Genomic DNA, 20867 nt, shown 5'->3' with positions numbered 1-20867 from the left:
CATCACCAACTGGTATCAGCCGACGATGGCATGGCTCTGAGGAAGTCATCTGGTAATTGCCTACTTACTAAACACGTAGTGCTTGTTTATGGAAGGAATACTCAGAACTACCTTCCATCTACACCTTACATCCCTTTACGTGATAATTATTGCCAGTTATCGCATTTTGTTATCCTGGCTACAATGCCGTTTAAGTCTTTTGAAAGTATCACGTTTCCAAAAATGAAACAAGGGTTTAATTTCATGAGAAAAACCAGTTTTGAGTGGAGAAAGCATCATCTTCAGCATCATTTAGAGCAGGAGTGGGCAAATAGTGTTATGTGTTATGTTGGGTTTTACGGAGCACAGGCAATTAAGGCCATCATGCACCAAACTCAGGGTAAAGCAGTTCCTGTTAAAAACAAGTCAAGAGTTTGTTTAGCAGCTTTACTTTTAAAATATTGAGAACAGAAGAAATTTCGACAGACTTTTTCTCCTAGCAAGAGGCTTGGATGAAATGGTGTGTGTTTATTATAGAAACATAAAATGTTTCTTCCAGATTTCCTCAAATTTCACGCATGATATTAAAGTGCGGTTTATTGTCAGCTGTTCACTACATGTTGCACATGTCGTTTTTTCTGTCCGAGGAGTATGAAGCTGTGTGCGAGATGTGATGTCCAATGCGGAAACGACATAGGAATACTTCGTAAAAGTGCTCTTTATGACTGGATGACTTCCATTCTTGAACAACAGGCTTGGCCAAGTGTAGCTTGTTTGTTTCGTTATCCCATGAAGCCTGTCATTTAGCTCCTAGTTTACACACTATGAATTTCATACAGTCTTTATGGGACATATTGAAGTGATTTATTCGAGTGCTATGGAGCGCGTGCAGCACATTCATCCGCTTTCTCATTTACACTAATTCCCATGTGGCTAGGGACCCAGCATAATTTTATAACCTGTCCTTTTTTTATCAGCTTTTACGACATTTTGGATGATTTCTCCAATTAAGAGCTCCGTTGCATTTTTGTGGCACAGCGCTGTAATTACACTTACAGAGTCAGAGTAAACAATACTGTTTTTGATGTTTTCTTCTATAATTTTTTTTACTGCTGCTACTGAGACAGTATATAACATTCCGCTGTGAAAATTGATGAGCAATCAGGTAGTCGCACTGTTTGTTCACATTTGTTGTGAACTATTGCCCTTCCAATGTATTTTTCTGTTTTTAAACCATCAGTATAAAATGCTGTAGTATATTGTTTGCACGTTTCATCTATTGCAAAAATCTCCTGTAATATGTGCTCACGTGGAGTTTGCTTTCTACAAAAGTGCATTAATATGAAGTCGCATACATCGGGAAAGCTGTACCATGGCGGAAGTGGGTTCGGTATCTGTGCATCATTGGGAAGAGTATCCAGTATGTCTAATTCTCTGCATATTTATTTTATTATTTATTTATATTATATTAAAATTCTTTAAAGTGAAGGATTATTGGTCTGACAGCATGAGGTTTGTTGTTAAAAAGTGTACTGGATGGTGCTGTCGCAGTGACAGTGTAACACAGCTGTTTCGAGAGGGACCCTACCTTTAATACCTATGTGCACGTGTAATCATCAATCTTCTATCTGTGAGAGGTGGTTCATCGGTTTCCACATAATATAGACTATTTATGAGGGATATTCTGTATGCACCAGCTGACAGCCGAAGGCCTCATTTATGTACTGGGTCCAGTCTTTTTAAATATGATGGCCTAGTGGAGCCATATTAAGGGCTTGAGAAGCTTTTTTTCTGTAGCTGGTTTATGCGAGGCAAAAACATGAGCTTTTTATCCAACGTCAGACCTGGAAATTTGTTTTCTTGTTTTACAGGCGGTTCAGCTTCATTTAGATACAAAGTTGGATCAGTCTGTAAGCCTCTCCTAAGCGAAAAAAAAAAACAAAAACAGCTACTGTTTTTTGAGGGGAGAATTTAAACCAATTCTTGGTTTGGTTTGGTTTGTGGGGTCTAACGTTCCAAAGCAACTCAGGCTATGAGAGACGCCGTAGTGGAGGACTCCGGAAATTTCTTGTCTGCCCATGTAGCTATAGCAAATGAAATTTTTTAAAATGAATATGAGAAAAAAATGCCTTCGAATATTGAATATCTGATCTGTGAAAAAAAATAATAATAATAATAATAAACGTAAATTTAAAAAATAGCAAGCATTGTTCGGAATTCACATGCCTTTGTAAAAATTAAACTACAATTGCACAGACGTGTTCACTATACTAAAAAAAATCAAGTAATATTTTTACAAAATTTTGCAAACTGGCTTGCTATACAGGAAGGAGCCACATGAAACTGGGTCGAGCTGTCATATCGCTGTTGAATATAGTAACAACTTAATAATTCAAACTTCAAAGGATCTTGAAAAATTCATATATATCAGTTTCAGTTTTTCAAATAGTAATACGAACTGAATAACAAACATACTCAAATTCGTATTCGACATTTAGAATATTCGCACATTCCTATTAAGAAAACGATAGTTTGTGGGGCTTCTACATTCCATTATTTTTAGCCTTTTAAGAGGTAACTGCATGAAGCGACAATCCTTGGCGATGCGTTCTGCCAACGCCTGTCATTGCCGCTGGTGCGCACTGCACAAAGCGAAGGGACTTGGGGACAGAGCGACGAATTTTCAGCGTTTCTCCGTTACCGCCTCGTCGTTCGATCAAGGGGAGTACAGTTATGCTAGAATCCCATTTCTAACATTAGACGGCATGAAGTGTGATAAAACACTGATGAAATTTCTTGTAACACATCGCACTTAAAAGGGACACCGCGCAACGGTGTGCTACTGTACTTCGATACAGACTATCATTGCAAGCAATCACTTTCTCCTTCTCGTTTCACAATCAAGCCACACTAGCCTTTCCTTACTCTTTATTACCCTACCAAGCTTTTACTGAATTGTCTCAATGCGCTCATGTATGCACAGATCAGATGAAGTGAGCGTGTGCAGATTCTCCGCTCAAAACCAAACTTGAAAAACAAACTCCACTTGCAAAAAAAAAAAAGACAGAACAGAAGTTCAGTACCCCAAAGCCTTCTGCAATTGGCTGCCTCGCGAGCTGCTTACGGGTGAAAAGCGAAATTATCTAAAAACCCAGAACTTGAACGACAGCAATGAGCGGCAATGATTTGGTGGCCCTCAGTCCCCCCCCCGCAACGCTGTCGCCTCGTGCGGTTAGCGCTTCGAACTATGCACACTCTTTCTCCTCTGTCTGGCCGTGCAGAGGCAGCGCAACTGCATATGTGAGACTATGCCTATGCAGCTACTCCCGAGCACAAGGATGGTCTATGAAACAGCCCCCTCGAAAACGCCACTGTCTTTGCTCTGCCAAGCGCTGCTCGAGCACCCTAACCAAAGTAGACAGGCTGTTCCTGTTCAAACGGAGAAAAATTTACAAATGTCTTATGCCGATACTGAGTGCAGCTGGTCGAAATAAATTTACTGTCAAGAGTTAAGGCATGCCCTGTAGATAACGAGCACATCTAGAATGTAGACTGCTAGCAGGAATATACACTACAAAAGTGCACAAATATGTCATACTTTCGCACTGTTTCAAGTCGAAAGAGTGAAGAACTAAAATTGACCTTCACTTTGCAATAAGTTATACTGCGCAATGCACAACACTGTGCCAGCATTGTATTGTGGGCCACAGTGAGTATCCGACGACTGCAGAACCGTTAGTGCAAACAGAACAGAAAAAGCCCGCCTTTTACTCCTTCGACAAGAAAGCTCGAGTGCCACTAGCGGAAGTCATGTGCTGGGAAATGACACACGTGTAGGACGCACCTTTTCGTTGGCACCGTACCATTCAATGTTACACAGCTGGTACCGCTCCTTGAGAGCATCGAGCTGCGAGCGTGCGGTGGCGATGTCCTGCTGAAGGCGCTGGTGACGTTGCTGCAGTGTCTCCTCGTCTTCGTGACGCAAGCACTGTTCCCGCTGCACTGCCTGCATCTGAACCAGCTGCTCCTTCAGCAACTCCTTCTCAGCGTCTGCGGAACAGATCGCGCACTCGTCTGAAATTGCTGCGTACTGCACAGGTTTTACTCCTGGATAGCTCATTATATAGACTAAAGCTGTGTTACGGACGCAAATTTTCTTCTTAATTTGTGATTTTTTTATTTATCTTTTGTGTTGCAGAATTCGTTAGTGTTTTTGTACTTTTTTCTGTATTTTGTTTTTGTATCTAAATCTGTCGACAATGCACTCTTTACTATGTATTTCGTTATTTATTTTCAGTGTTGCTTCATAAATTTTCTTACAATAATATTATTCTTTATGTTGCCTATCGAAATCTATTACCATGGGAGGTCCCACCTGCGGTCTTGTACCATGGGAACTCTCGTTGTATATTCTTGTACGATGTTTTTTGATCCAAAAATAAGCTTTCAAACTTCAACTGCATTTTTTTACAGCACTAGCACTAGCACAGTGACATCCTTGGAAAAATCGAGCAGAGAGGCTGCTCGAGGAGAAAGAATGGAGCGGTTATGAGAAAAGAAATGCAGAGATTCAAAATTTTTTTGCTAAACCACGGGCAGTACTGCTGCTATTTAGTTTTCTTCACAGTAACGAAGTGGGCTGGATTGAATCGAACACGAAAACAACAAGATTCTAAGGAACACAGAGGTGACGAGAAACGTTTCATGATCTAGGGCTCTCCTTTTCTGACCAAAAAAAATACAGCAAAACCTTGTTAATTCAACTGCTGCCAATTTGAAAAGTCTGGATAAGCGAAACTAGGAGCATAGTCCTGGCCATCACCCATGAAAGTCCACGGCGCCGGACACTCATTAATTCAGGGATGGGCGGGGTTGCATCGATTTTCTTAGATTAATTCCGAATTTACGGTGGTGTTTACAACGCCATTCTGTAACTTTAAATCATAGTTAATTCAAATATTTGTCTGAAAGTTCAATTAGATTTTGCTGTATAGAGAAAAAAAAATGAGAAGGCAAAACATTTACTCACACTACTAAGCCTATCTACCATGACCACAACTTGGCCTCAAATTATTGTAGGAATTGTAAGAAAAGTGCACACAAGAGAAGCGATTTCACTGAATAATGTAGCAGCTAAGGCTGACAAGAAATACCATTTTCCCTCGTCTATAAATCACCTCCTACAAACAGCAGCTCTTCAGCAATAAAATAAAATCTCGCATTAAGGCATCCATACGTATGACACACACCTGTTCATCAGCTCTTGCCAAATGAATAAAGGTGTTATACATACCTGTGACTTATGTGAATTTTTTTCTTGCTTTTGCGGAAAAAATGCTGTTCGTCAGTGCATGTGATTAACAGAGTGGGAAAAATGGCATTTCTTGCGAGCAAAAACTTCAGAACAGAATCCGCTGCATACTACATTAGTTTCACTGCATTACAAAGGTTTTACTACCATAAAGTATAAAACAGACACAGCAGCATAAAAGTTGCATTCAAACCAAGCGGCCTCAAAATATTACAGGCAACAGCTGCTAAGGTACAAATTAAAATGTTAAAAAATGGCACTTGAACACAACGCTTTCGCTTCTATGCAGAGTTCAAAAGTGAACGTACTGAGGGAGACCAGTTTCTCCTCGTTCTTCGCCACCTCCCCACTCCGGACTTCAAAGTGGGCAGTCATTTCCTTGAAGTAGGTGTTGTAGTCCGCCATTTTCTGCTTCTTCATCTGCAGGTCTGTCTTGTGTGCCTCATGAACATGCTGCAAGAAGATTGATCAAGAGACGGTAACAGTTTGTTCAATCAACCATCTCTCACTCAAAACGTTGGCATGAAAATGCAGCTTCTGCAATAACTGGTACATGTAGGGAATAGACTTCTTGGCTGAGAAAAAATTATTAATAAAGTGGCTGCAGTTTAGCTTCGATTAAACCTAGTGTGAAGCGAAAGCTGAAGCATGGTTACACATGGTAAAGCTCTTTATTCAGCAGAATGTTTTTCTTTGGTTATGGCTAGGAAGAGACTCCGGTGATCAGTAAAGAAGTTCGTCTTGGTTTGAACCCGGCATATTCTATATTGACGTCAGCCTTCATGTGTCTCGCCACGCAGCTGCTCAAGCGTTAAGCTATTTCTCACATCAGACGATCTTTGACCTTGACCTTTGGTGGAAACATAGCTACCCAAAGTGGTTGTGGCTTAAGTTCCAACTTGACTTCGAAAATGTTTGAAGGTCATTGGAAGAACATGGTGACCTTGAACATATTTCACTTAGTGAATCTATCGCTTCAAAATTGTGGGGATTTAAGCATAGCTTGAATCTAGTGATAGAGCAAAAGCTGCGAATGTTGCAGCGATAGCCTCTGTAACACCGCCTTTTTGATCTGCTATGTTTTCACAATTTTTCTTATAATTGGTTCACAGGAAAGGAAGAGCGCAGTATCTGTCACACTTATTCTGTGGACACCTGAAACAGCACTGCATACATTTTTGACCTTCAATGTCTTTCAAGGTCAAATTTGCTTTCGTGCCGATGACTTTAAAACCTGGCGTAGCAAGCTTTTGTTTCAAAAGCTATACCATATTTAGTATGCCTGCCCTGGGCAATAATTATTGCACAAGTGTTTCCAGTCTCATACTATTTTCTAATTGGTTGTGCACTATTATATAATGACGTTCAAATAATGACGTTCTATATTTGCTTCCATTTTCACCAAAGTTTCTGATGCACCTCCACAAGTATGTGAATGCACTCAGTTGAAGATGAAGTTCACCCAAACAAGAGAGCCAGGAATAAGATCACAACGTGCCTTTGACAAGAGGTGTGAATTCAGGTATCGCTGCACTAAACTGAACATTTCTGCAGGCAGAAAAAACCACCTCATTACCGTCTGCTAGCTAAACAGTTTGTTCACTACCAACCACCCGCTTGGAGCAGTCAGTGGGTTAAGCAGGCTTATCGCTCAACATACTGTTCACAATGAAAAAAAAATGCAATGCCAAGGTACAATCCAAGCGACACTTGATTGCGCTGGATCGTCGAGTCAAATTACGAGAAAAAATTGTTATTCAATAATCAAAAATAAAATGTGTAGAAAAAAAAATGAAAATTGCATCCTGAAATCAACACCGAGAACAGTTTACTGAATTCACCCAAAACTACCACTAAAAAGTGAGAACCCCTATGGATATGGGGCTCAGTGTCCTTTCTAAGTGACATCAAATCAGCTATAATGGATGCATGAAATAGAATTTCAGAATTGATGTAAGCTGAACAGCAAAACATCATTTGGAGTTGGCATTCTTTCTGATATACAGCCGACCTTCCACATACCTATGTAGTTAGTAGAACTCTGATACAGCAAACCCGTATGTACTAGTTCGTCTTATAGTAAAGACATTCCTGAGAAAAAAATTTTCACACGAAATCACGCTCAGTTGTACTCGTAGTCACATTGCATTCGTACCAAAGAAGTACTTCCATACGAAGTGAAAAAAAAAAAAAAAAAAAACAAACAAACAAAAAATATCTTGCAGTGAAAAAATAAAAAAAAAATTGCACAAAAAGATAACAGAAAGATGGAAGGTATTTTGGAGCAGTTTTATTCTTTTTTTTTTTTTTCATAAAGCAACTAGATGTGTTTATTAAGTACCAGCAGCCTCTCTGGGCCATGCTACCAATAACTAATATAGTAAAGACCCTGATATAGTAAAGATTTATTCCAGTCCGAGCAAATTTAATTTAAAGGGGTTCTACAACTAATTTTTAATTACTATTACTACTATTATTTTTAGAGCAATTTTACCTGTAATTCCAATGTATACCTCATCTCACTGTTTTCGAAACAATTATTTTTTATTTTACACTTTTCATGTTTACAAAGATGACATCTTGTTATCTTGAGAAGAAAGAGATAATTGTTGCTGTAGCATGCTATTATATGATTAAAGGATATATAATGTTGGAAGCAGACTTCTCAAGTTATCCATCCTAGTTTTATCTATCAACTTAAACGTGCCGCAAAACTGACTACTGCTGGCTTAGTCTGAAAAGTATTCTGAAATTGTTTCCTTCTGCATTATATAACCGAAAAGTGTGTTATGTTTCCTCATTAACGGTTTCTTTTCTGCTGTCTTTGCAAGCAAGAGCATGCTAATGTAAAATATCCTGAGATCCACTTGACCTTACTTTCGGCGCAAAAAAAAATGTGAAAAGATGTGAATATCGGACTGTATGAATGCGATCCATCTAGCAGGGGCCACATATCACCAGCGCTTAGTAAGTTCCTTTAAGAATCCGGCGTATACAGTCAAACCTACTTATAACAATACTGAAGTGCCACGAAAATATAATTGTTATAACTAATAGCCTACTGTTACAGCATTGTTATATGCTGGTTATTTTACCATAGTACACTTGGCAAAGCTGACGGTGCTACGGCTGTCCTTTGTTATATACAATATATTGTTCAAAGCGGTATTGTTATAAGTGGGTCAGACTGTACCAATATTTGTAAATAAGCATTTTGTACTGCAAAGAAGTTTGAAAAATTCAGGGACCGAATAATTAGGAATAAAAAAAAAGCTAGAAAATATGAATTTTTTTTTTGCATCTAGCTCAGTTTGACAACCTCAAGACCTATAAAACAATGTTTTACTCTCTGCAAAATCCACAGCTTGTGTCATGCGAGGGCATCTCCAGAAGAGCCCAATTTGAAGCCATGACTGCAATCAGCCTATGCCCAAAAGCGAGCACGAAAACAAAACAAAACATAAAATGATAATTGAAAAACAAAACAGAGGCCAAAATCCGAAAGGGCAAGTGCCGAAAGTGAAAGCAGATAAGAAAGCAAGTCGTAAGCAAAGAAAACTGATGAGCAGGTGAGTCTTTGACCAGTGATCTACGCTTTATAGGGGCTGGCAATGACTCAGTGGTTTTCACTCTATTTTGATTAAGGGGAGGTGGGCGATAACTCTAGGCATTAGGTTACATATTTTGTGCACAGAGCAGACTGTAAAGTATTTCAATGTTCCAGCATCAGTAATACAAAATTATGGATTTCAATATTTAATTAAGGCTGCTGCGCGTTTCCCAGCCTGCTCACGCCCGAAATAAACTTCACATGTACCACCTCAAGTTATATTAGCACAAACACAGAGGCCATATCTGATGCACCTCCTACACTATCTGACGATAGAAAAGTGAGCCTATCGATGAGACAGCATAATGACAACCTTGCTGTACATGAATGGCCCAATTCAAAATACCAAAAACTTCCAAGAGCCAAAAAAAAAAATAAAATAAACCTCCAGGTACATCCATTAAAGCATGCGGCGCTTAAATGCAGTGTTGAAGTATTGCTTCTAAATGATAAGTATCACCACGGCGTTTTTCACAGTGCAACGCAGTAGCAATGGTGCCTCGTTACAAATGGCCCCTTTGCGTCATGGGGATGCTTTACCGCACGAACTGCGACCCGTGCGGTGAAGAATCCTCAAACCGCAAATGTTGAGCATACTCTGAAGAATGGAAGAAGCACGTGGATGCAAGAGAGAAAAATATAAGTAGGTATTAGAACAATGTGACGCCATTTCAAAGTAAAACTGAAAGGCCAATGAGGCACTCTGCAGTGTCTAAAACAACGTGACTTGCCATATCACGGCCATAGAAAGTTGTCCCCGAGCATGGCAAGCTTTTGCGGCTATTCAAGGCATTCTGATGCAGCATGGCGCAAATTAACAAATTTCACTCTTACGGCACAGCTTGGAGCAGAAATATACAGCGGTATCAAAATGACACGATTGTTATAGCTGTTGCACCCCGAACAGAAACTGACTTCATGTGAAAACCAAAGCCTCGCAAGATCACGACGTCATCTTCCACTGTTTGTCTTTTAATAGACAGTAGATCAGAAATGCACATGCTGCGCCTCCCCTGCTTTCCTTGCTGCCTCGTGCTTCGTGCTGCGAATGGCAGTTCTTTCCCTGCCCTCTTTCTAGCTGCATTTTTACTTTCTCTTACTTTCTGACAGACCATGCCGCCTTCTTTCCATGTTTGTAGATAGCTTTACTGTTGTTGTTTTTTTACGTACTGCATGCTTTCCCCCACAGCTTCAAGACCTATGTAAAGCTGGCTTCTCTCAAGTACTGCAAAGCATAATGGTAAAGCCATTTAAAAAAGCCATTTTTTTTTTTCATGTTTAGAAAAAAAATCTTTTTTTTGGTATCCTATGTAACGCGCGTGCGGCAATGTCATTTCGTAGAAAGCCGTCACCGCATGCAGATGCACTTTACCATAACCAATATTTACCAAAAATATCAACCATAAAGGGGGAATGCCCTTGAGTTTCACTTTACTATATCAGAGTTTACTATAGCGACGTTCTACTGTAATCTCAGGACCAGCCTTATTTAAGCAACAGGAGTTCATAGACAAAAGCAGCCTCATTTATTTTAACCACACAACTCAACATCTATGCTTCTGCTTTACTTCCGCCCTGCATGAGACAATATGTGAGCCATTATGTGTCTGCTCCATTTGATGCCAGCAAGACAACCATGCATGAGAAAAAGCTTTGTCACTGTTTTCTTAGTGTAGACCCAATTTCCTCACAACTAGCTTATGGCACCTCAAATAAAAAAAAATAAAAAATAAAGATTTAGCTAGTTGTACAGTACAGCTAGGTCACAAAAACAAAAACAAACCCAAGAATACTTTATAAGAAAGAAAAAAGCAATACAGGGTGCCAAATTATGCTTCAAATCACATCACAAAAAGTGTCACAAACCTGTCAATCAGCCTCCGCTGCTATTGGTCATCAGGTCCACCCATTAGAATCAACCAATAAGAGCGCGGCTAGCCGATTGGTTTGTGGCAGGTTTGTGACAGTTTTTGTGATGTGTTGCAACGTAAATCAGCCTTGGTCAAAACACAGCATGCTGAGCACACCAAAAGGCAAGTTCCTTGCAAGCAGAAACAAAAAAAAAAAAACTGCCAAGTGCAATGAGAGGGGGAGTGCATGCGAACAGAACACACCAGAGCAGCAGTTATTCTTTCCAGTTCCTTTTCTTGCTCAGCTAACTTTTTCTTGAGTTCCTCGACCGGCTCCACAGCACCAACAATCTGCAACACTGAATGACAAAAAAATGCCACAACCATTATAAATGCACTGACCACAAATGCTGGAGAGGGCCCAGGGATGCACAAAGAAGGAAAGAAAAGAAAGAAAGAAGGAAAGAAAAGGAAAAAAGAAAGGAAAAAGGATAAGAAGAAGAAGAGGCTTCGGGTTTGTGACCACATTATGATGTAACACCCCATAGAGGTTGGGTACCACTAGACTCCCCTTCCACGTTCAAATTATCCTTCAACCTGGCTATTTCGACGTCTGACCGACTTAACTGGCTCTAATTAATTCATTATTCTGCACGCGCAAATATTTTTCTCCAGTGAAATTTTTTCATCCTCTATTTAGTGAAACCATTTGTTTTTCTTATCACTTGGCTCATTCGAACATAATCCTGCGAACAAAATTCTGGTCACATGACCTTGAAAACACAGACTTAATGCTTATGCATTAATAATTCATGATTATTAAATATGCCCACAGCAGGCAGTTTTGAGCCTTGATTTTAATTATGCCACTTAATTTATTGTAAACAATGTCTGTGTAGATTCTGCCAAAAGCTTTGAAGAAATTTAACCAGAGGAAATCTCACTCGAATGCATGCTTGATTTTATGTAATATGAAAAAATATGTCAACAGTAAAATGATCAACCTGACTGAGAGACGGCGTTTTGAAATTGCCAGAGGAAAAATAACTTCCCCATTTCTGAAGTATCATGAGCAAGTTGCTACAGCAAAATTTCTCGATTGTTCCCGACAAGAAGCTTGATTAAAGCAGTATATAAATAAACAGACTGGTTTTACGAGAACTTAAATGCTATTTTTTGAGTCAGCACACTTAAGTACACGTTCCTCATGTTGTAACATCATCCATAGATATGTTCGGCCCGACTCTTCCCCAACCTCTTTGGAAACTGCGCAGCTGAATCACTGCAGTCTGTCCCAGTTCCACTGGCAACTGCAAATGCTGTTGCCCGCAAATGCTTTGTACCACAACCAAGCACAATTTCAAGCACCTCTTAATGCCAAGTGTTTACACACCTGCATAAGCATTTTGAAAACACCCGTATACAGTAAGCACTCTTTGTGCGGAAAATTTGCTAATAAAATTCTTTTACTAGCAGCTGACCTGAGTAAAAAATGGTCTGCCTTTAAAACTATACTCAGGCATGCCTAAGTCACAACAACTGTTACAAATCACAGTTACACAAGCTGTTACACCACGACCTGTTTGATGTAAAGTCTCGTGTGGCCTTCAAAGGATCGGGAAATATGTTCGAATTACCGAATGTGCCTGAAAAATGTGCAGAAAACCGTTTTTGTCACAGTAACTTTTTATATAACAAACACCTGTATGACGTTTCTCTGCATTTGACATGAAACCCAAGTGAGAACGCCAGTTTTTTTCCCAGTTTGTGAACTGCTTTACTTTAAGCACACTGTCAGGAATGTTAAAAAGAAGAGCTCCAAATTGTAAATGTCCCCGAGATCCTTCTTGTAGTGCAACGTAGTAGCAGTGGGGCCGCCCTCTCTCTTCACAAATAATAATAATAATAATAATAACTGATTCACAGGAAAGGAAAGGCACAGTATTTGTCTCACTTGTTTCACAAAACAGCCCTGTCGTGTTTTATGGATGCTTTGTGGATCCAACGCGGTGAAGTGTGCAGTGCAGTGGCGCATCAGAAGCAGTATCAGGATGCAAGCGAGGGATTCATGAGTAGGCGTTATAATGCCGCCGCGTTGTTTTGCGATTGAAATGTAAGAACAAACAATGACGTGCCGAGCAGCATCTCAAAATGCACTACTAGCCGATGCATGTGCTCGATCACAGCTGCAGGATGGTGTTAGGGTTAAAGGACGACCGAAACTGTGAGACTAAGCAAAACTGTAGGAAATGGCAACTGTTGGTTGTTATCGTGTCTGCCGTGGTCCACACGAAGTGCATCACTGCTCGATGTGATTGAGGTTCGCAAAAAGTCTGTTTTCGTGATCGATGACTGCACGCATCGTACCGCAACGTGACCGCCCGCCCGAACTAACCGGAGCCCATGTACAAAATAACGAGCGCCCAGCGCCATGGACTTCTTTGGGCGTCGACAGTGACTACACTCCTAGTTCGAATTACCCGAGTTTCCGAATTGACGGGGGTCAAATTAATGTGATTTTACTACGCTTTTCCTGAGGCAGAGAGATGAAATTTTGAGAAATCACAACAGAGTGTGCCTTCATTACAAGCATTGTGCATTCATTAGCGGATTTGATCAATATAGTACTAGCTGCTATGGGGCTGGGCCTCGTCTGTGAAAAAAGAAAATCGTGCACGAGAGCTTGCAGTGTTGGCCTACGTGCAGCCTTTTCGAAGAGAGCAGTGGTCAAACAAAAGAGTATAGAAGGTTCTTAAAAATTTACCAAAGTATAAGTGCTTCCCAGAAAGGGCTAAGAAACACTGCGTTTATGAAAAAAGGAAATGTAGTCAAGGCAGGATGAATTTTCCAATAGTTAATGAGGTAATTTTGACAGTAGCTGCGATGATAAATGGCACTCAAGTGAGGAGGTTGGTAACATTGCATTAAATACCTAGTGTGTATATCATACCCAAAGAATGATGCTGAAAAAAAAAAAAGTACAACTGAAGCGTAAGCGTTGAGATTTTAAAAATTTTTATCTTAGCCATTGACCTGGATAAGTACTGTAATAAATTTAGGATGAATTTAATTATATCTCACCCTAAATTCATTACACTACTGATTCAGGTCAATAGAAAAATACAGATTAAAAAAAAAATCACCTTTGCTTTTTTTGACCCCGCCGACTGCTGGCTTCTTTCCTTCGTGCATCAGAATGAGCCCCTCAATCCCCTTTAAATATATATATATTATATACATAAATGAACAGGCAAGGCATCACCCTCGACTTTTTGCTTCCAGCGTGCAAATAAACTTCTCACCAAAGGCATCAAGCTGCTCATCATCATCATCTTCTTCACACTCAATGTCCTGCTGGCTAAGCATGTATCGCAGCAGGCTGCCATTGCCCCCCTGCTGGCTTCTTTCTCCTGGTGATCCAAAGGCCAAGTCCGGCTGCATGCAGATAGAACAGAAACATCCCACAAGTTTCAGAACTAGTGTTGGGCGGACAGGTTCCACAATGTGTAACAAGCAGGGATTTCAGGGCATTAGGGAACTGAAGGCCCTGAGCAGTTACTCTCCCACTGCACTTACCTTACATTTTCCTAAAGCACTAGCACTCAAATTTATTTGCTTGGAGCTTGTCATAACAGTACTTGCAAAGTTCCTGCTTTCGGTGGCAGTGCGTTTTTCACAGCCATGGTTGATGAGGTCAGGCTGCTATCGAACTGCTGGCATCAAGCTTTTGTTCCACCAAACAACCACTTGATGCTCTATATTTGTGACAGAACTGAAATGATGCATGCGCTACACAGTAACATTCTTATACGTTGTGGTTGTACGTAAGATGCAAGCGCTACCATCTAGCAAGCTCGTTTCTGCACATGAAAACGCTATCGTAAAGAAAAAAGTGAAAGCAGCAGCAGCAGCAGTAGTGTAGTACCAATAGCTGCGAAGGTAATGGGGCGAAGAGAAAAATGTGGTTTGGGGGTGAGAAAAAAAGAAAGAAAAAAAAAAGACCATTCCGTCTTGTGAGTAGTCTGGGAAAAAAATTGCCCGTGATTACATTACTAACTAATGCGAAATTTGAGCACAGCTCATCAGCTGTTTCACCTTTTCGATAGACTGAGGCAAAGATTTCGAGCAAGACACACAAGTACAATTACAGACAACTTTTTTTAATTTTTCACACGTATTCCATCAAGAAAAACTCCACTAACAGTTCTTGGCTGTCATGAAAGAAGCTTTGTGGTCGAGGAAATGAAGTGCAATTGAGTTATCGTAAGGTTGCGGGAAGCAACGCGTGGGCCCATAGGAGCATTGCGCGACGAACAGATAGCAGCGACTGACTGATGCCGCTGACGCCACTAGCGAGTGAAGCGAGTGAGAACAGGATGCCACGATGCACCGTGATCCGCTGAGAGCGAGCCGGCGTTTCAGCAACCGAAGAGCACCCTCGCCGCCACACAAGAAAAGGGGGGCAATCCCCTCCTTCTCTTTCTGCATGGTGGCGACGGTATTCTATGCAGTCAACATTGTCTTGACTCGCTAGCGGCGGCAGTGGCATCAGCCAGTCGCTGCTAGCACTGCCTCCGGCGACCCCCCCCTTCCTTTCCTCGTGTTCTCCAGTTGCTGGGGCACACGTGTGCCCCCATCTTTCGCCGCCGAGTGTACCCCCACCCCCCCTCTTCTTGCGAGGCTCCGGTTGCCGTAGCGCTGGCTCAAGCTGGGGGGATGAAAGGGGGGCGGAGCTGGTTACGAGGCTGACGATGCCGACGACGATGCGAAACCCAGGAACCGGCGCCAAAGAGCTGCGCTCTAAAAGAAATACTCCTTTGCACTCTGGTTGCCAGAAGAAAAAAAAAAAACTACATTTTTCTTACATTCCCCAATGGGCAGTATAAAGTGAAAGCTCTAAATTAGTTTAAACAACATCGGGCTCGGTTACGGTGCAACAGAAGACAAAACGTGGCTTTGTGATCAGGGCAGTGAACGCCAGACTTTTCTCTTAAGAGGGAACCATGTTTTAAGACAAGGAATGAATAAGAAGATATTCTTTACTTCTTTCTTGTAGACGCATGCCGAAATGTTTTCAGATGCCATTTAGCTTTGGGCATAAAGCATGACATGCCCTTAGAAGTTACAGTGAGCAAAAAGCAAACATTAACAAAAAAAACTAGTCCAAAACTTTCAGTATTCCTATTCCTTGACAATTTGTAACCGAAAGTAGTGCCAACAGTACCTAGTGAGCTCGTAGAAATTGACCATTCCACCACTATATCCAAAGGCTGACCCAAACTAATGTGCTTGACTAACAATCCTAACGTCAAGCGATACATTTATTATTTAGGACTCAAAAACATCTGGATTCCTTATTCGCCCATAAGCACTAAAAGCTTGCCATAATATTTCTGATAGGGCATGATTTGTGCAGTAGCATCAAATCGGCAAGCAAAGAAATAAATATTTTTAAAAGTATTCGCCCTTGATGATGAGCCCAATGGTCAAAGCAGGTGATCTTTAAACAGCCCTTCACTGACATCCTGAAACAAACCTTTAAAAGACGACCTATGCTTCCATCTCTGCAGTCACACTCCGCAGCTAGTCAACAAAGCCGAGTTCACAAAAGTTACTATGTACCAAAAGCAAGACTTCTGAAAAGTAAAAAGAATATTAAACTCGGTCACTGCCTGAAACAGAAAACAAGCCAGCAACTTACCGGGCCGAAGAAGTCGTCCAGTGGACTAAATGAGACATGGTACTGCAAGGAGAAGCGATGCAAATAAGTCAACAGCCACCAACCAACAGAATCGCCAAAGATAAATGCAGTGGTATAAGAAATAGCAATCAAAATCACAAACTGTTTCCTAATCCCCGTCTCTCAATTCTGAAGACTTACAGTCAGTACAAAATACACAAAACCAAATAACTTCACAAATCAACAATTCTGAGTGCTACTGACGGCTGGGGCACATTAGCAGCTGACTTAAAAGTGCCAGTGCAGATGACAGCCAGCGTGGCCGGGCAGCTTACACCACTAAGCTGTTGTTTATTGTGCTGCAAGCAGCCAGCGAATACATGAAAGTGTTTCCCTACCATTTAAACTAACCTTTTTAACGGTGCAAACATTAGTAGTGCATATGTGGGCTCCCAATGGCACCTGTCCCAGGCAGCACGAACCATCAGCAGCCCAATACTGCTACTATTTTGGCAATGTCCTGGCCCTATGTTGGACTGACCATTACTCCCTTGGAGGCCTCTTGTTCCTTTATATAATTTGGTCTAGTTTAGTTGGGAGTTTAGCTGTCAGATGTCAGGCGCATAACTGGGACCCACTTTGGCGACGTCGGCCAGCCAGGTGATGATGGCCAGGGCCTTGTGTGGCTGGGAGCCGATGCCCATCAGCATGCTCTTATGAAGTGGATACGGGTACCGAAGCGTGCGGAGCTGCTCAAGCACCGCATCTTCCAGCCTCGACCCTCGGCCCACTGAGAAGTTTGGCTCCAGGAACTGCATTAGGAACTGCACAGCCCACAGATTTTTGTGCATCAATCTGCCGTTTCACTTTATGCCCATTGCAAAAGTGCCACACAGAGAAAAAGCAAGGAATTAAGCATGTGTGAGCAGCAACAGGGGAAAAGCACCCACAAATAAATAAATGCAACCGCCAAATAAGCACACTTCCCGTGAATAATGAGTGGAGAAATAAAGGCAGGCCTTGTTTTAAAACTTTTGACCCCAGTGAAGAAACGCCAGCCTTTAAGAAAAAACAAATAGGATCTGCCGATTATAAGGTGTATAATATAAAGATGAAAGAATTTGCTGTCAAATGAAACACATTTTAAAATGAGTTAAACCGACCACCGACCGTTATGCCCAGTTGAGGCAGCAAACATACTCACCGTAAACACATTCTCAAACTCCCTGGTCGAAATTCTGATCAACTGTTGTTGACTGGTGGCGTGAGGATAGGCATGCTCTTGGAGAAACTGCCAAATAAACAGAGGTGCAAAGTCAGATGTTCACAAAAAATTTCAATCACAGGCACACTCATTAAGCATGCAGTCATGACAGACAAAGAAAACATTCTCGACATTCTTTTCAGCAGGACCGATATCACCACATGAGCTCTGTGCTCAACCAGGGTGCCCAAAGACTATTGCCACCACTGTTCAATAAAGTCCCATCTCACAACCGCAATAACTGAAATAGCTTGTAGTGAAGAAGAAAAAACACAGTCCAGCCCGGTTATAGCGAACCCACTTATAACGAAATAGCGATTATAACAACGCTGTCAGTGTTTTGTACAGTGTGCGCATACGTGCGTCATGAACAGTTGCATGGACGCAGAGCTATTGCGGAAGCCCGCTCGATGTGCCGAGTGCTCACATTAGACAACACACCAACTCCCAGGGACGTCCCGTTTAAATCCCTACCTCCCACATCCCAACAGGGTAATCCGCAGGACGTCCCTGCTAGCTCCCTTCCGGGCTAGGTTCGAACTTTCAAAGAAGGATCTCCGGGGGATGTCCCATTTACTTGTCCTTTTATAAAACCATGCTAAACACATTCCACAGCAGTAGTAAGAGATCGTGCACCCTGTCGCACAAAAGCTAGTGAACAAGAACCACACAAATTTGCCTGAAATGTCAAAAACAAAAGGCATCATCACTATTACCAGAAATTAGAGCTATCCCTGCTATGCCACTCAACAGTTGCTAACTAAACTTCAGTTGCACTTTTCCAATCGGCTATGTTGGGGGGTTGCAACTGATTGTTCATTGTGGTTTTTCAGAGCATATGAACAGCGAATGTAAGCTCATAACTACATTAGCTGATGCATGGGAATTGGTTCCTTTGGAAAATATATAAAAGACGGTCACGAAATATGCTGCATTACATGCAGCCTACCATGATATGAGAGGTAAGGTTCAATGGGAATCGTGTTCGCAAAAAGGGCATACGCCAACTGTAACAGTTAAACGTGGCGCCCAACTAGCACGAGGCGCTCAACTTCTCCGAAGAACACAAATCAGCTCTAACTAATAGCTTTATTTTTATTGTCGACAAAGCAATGAAGAGGCTCAGTTAACAGAATGTGACCTGTGACCTTGGTTAACTGTACTGCTAACAAAATATATAAATATCCAAGAGATAATTTTATATAGCTTTGCATATATGCAGTGTATAGCTTGCACATATCAGGACACCTTTGTTGTGGAGTATAATATTGAAGTGCTTGAGAAGTGCGGTGATCTCAAAATTGCGACTCGTCTGTTCTTTTCAAAGTGTGAATATGTGTGTAAGTTCTGTGTGTGTAACTTCTCAAGAACCGCAAGGTTTTCGCTGAGTGGTTATTATGCATAGTATGCGACACCCAGTATATAGGCACATGCAGAAAACCTGTATAGTACAAGTTGCAGCATGCAGTGTTCAACGCCCGCGAATATTTCTTTGCACATGGGCATTTATCAAGTAAAATGCTTTTTAGGTAAATATTATATATGTTTTGAATTATTAGTTCAACACAAAATAATTATAGCTAGAAACCTTGAGAATGGTCACCTCCAGCATAGTGGTTTTCCCATTGAAATTCAACTCTGCCTCCAATTCTTACCAAAAAATCTCTGCCCTAATTGCCCCAATACAAATTAAAGATGGCAACTTTAGTCTGCTCATAACACCAACATGAGCCGAGATTCATATAATTGCATGCTTCTTACGAGGCCTCGACAAGACAGGGCCTAGAATAACAACCAGAGGAAAATCTCCTAAACAATGTCCCAATAAGCTCCTAAAATATCCCGAACATGTCCCACCTTCGTATTGTTTGGGACGTCCTGAGGAAGTTACTTGTTCCATTTGGGATATTTTGGGGATTTTTGTGGGACGTTTACGGACTTCCCTAGGACATCCGAAACTCCCATAATCGCAATCCCTGGGATGTCCCTGGGACATGTGTGTGTTGTCTGGGCAGTGACCCAAGACGTTTGTGGGTGGGCCTCAAGCAAACTACTGTATACTGTACCATAGCGTATATATTTTATTTTTACCTACAGTTTTCTTTCTCCCTATCACTCACCTCTGATTTCCTCTCCCTCTTCCTCGCTATCCCTTTATTTCCGCCGCCCCAGTTCAGGTGCTTCAGATATCAGATAGCAGTTACCGAGGCTGGCAAACATATTTATCTTCCTTTTTTATATACAACAAATAACCACTACAACAACAATGAAGGGATTTCAATTTCCCACTCGCATTTTTGCATTTTCAGTATAATTTGAGTATGGTTCTACCGAAGCAAATAAAAGCGTCTCAGCGGATATAGCAGATTTTGTAGCAGGTGAAAAAATAATCTATCAATTGGATCGTTTTTACACTTTTCGGACAAATTTCGGTGCGAAAATAAAAGCGAAACCCGGCTGACAGCCACATGCGCGGCATCGTCTGCACTCCCGCGAAACGAAAAGTTGCTTCACTGCATAGCTTGGCTCGCTACCATCGTTGTTCCTTGATTTCTTGGCTATGTCGAGTTTCGCGAGCTGATGACCACCGCAGCGATTGATGCTCTAGAGATGCTCCTCGGGAGCACGGGGCAAAACTACGCGGCCTCCACGTTGGACGTGGAGACCGCGATCCTGAAATCAGCGCTCAGGAAACACTGGACCACGTCTTCCAGCGGCAATAAATCAATTTGCCCACAGTCGACGACCGATCTTTCGGACTCTCTAGGGACCGCGAAAACATTTAAAAAAAAAAGAAATTTTTATAGCGAAAATCACTTTACATAAACTTAGTTCCAACTGTCACATAGTGCAGGAAGAGGTCAGCAGTTTTGTGCCCATTCTGATGCGTCACTGATTGACTCGCCGCGCAGTGTTTACAAAGAGAGTGGGCGGAAACTGGTGTCCGATGGATGCATTACCGTCGACATTTGGCAAGCGAACGCGCGGCTTAGACGAAGTACAGACGCGAAAGCGAACCTGCCATGACGAATTTGCCTGAATCGTCGCGTTCTGAGGATGCTTCACCGCATAGTCCTCACAGTCCATGTGGTGAAGCATCCTCAAACCGCGGCGGGGCAGTCCGTGAAGAGGCACCACTGATACCGCGTCGCACTGTGATAAAGGCCGCGGAG

At 41.6% G+C, this 20867-nt stretch overlaps 1 protein-coding gene across 1 annotated transcript in view; it reads right to left on the bottom strand.

Moving 5' to 3' along the window:
• LOC146186024 (kinetochore protein NDC80 homolog) overlaps window positions 1–20867 on the bottom strand; it is a 38644-nt gene that overhangs the window by 10839 nt on the left and 6938 nt on the right. The window contains exons 3-9 of the mRNA XM_084606955.1: window positions 17635–17721; window positions 17069–17254; window positions 16452–16493; window positions 14053–14185; window positions 11015–11109; window positions 5599–5743; window positions 3824–4029 (exon numbers count right to left, since the gene is read on the bottom strand). Of these exons, the coding sequence (XP_084463081.1) occupies window positions 3824–4029; window positions 5599–5743; window positions 11015–11109; window positions 14053–14185; window positions 16452–16493; window positions 17069–17254; window positions 17635–17721 (894 nt within the window). The remainder of the gene's footprint in view (window positions 1–3823; window positions 4030–5598; window positions 5744–11014; window positions 11110–14052; window positions 14186–16451; window positions 16494–17068; window positions 17255–17634; window positions 17722–20867) is intronic.

This window comes from Amblyomma maculatum, chromosome 6 (assembly GCF_055883805.1).
Source record: "Amblyomma maculatum isolate TAMU_Amacu chromosome 6, ASM5588380v1, whole genome shotgun sequence".
In the NCBI taxonomy this organism is placed as follows: domain Eukaryota; kingdom Metazoa; phylum Arthropoda; class Arachnida; order Ixodida; family Ixodidae; genus Amblyomma; species Amblyomma maculatum.
This window is presented reverse-complemented; position numbering and strand designations above follow the sequence as displayed.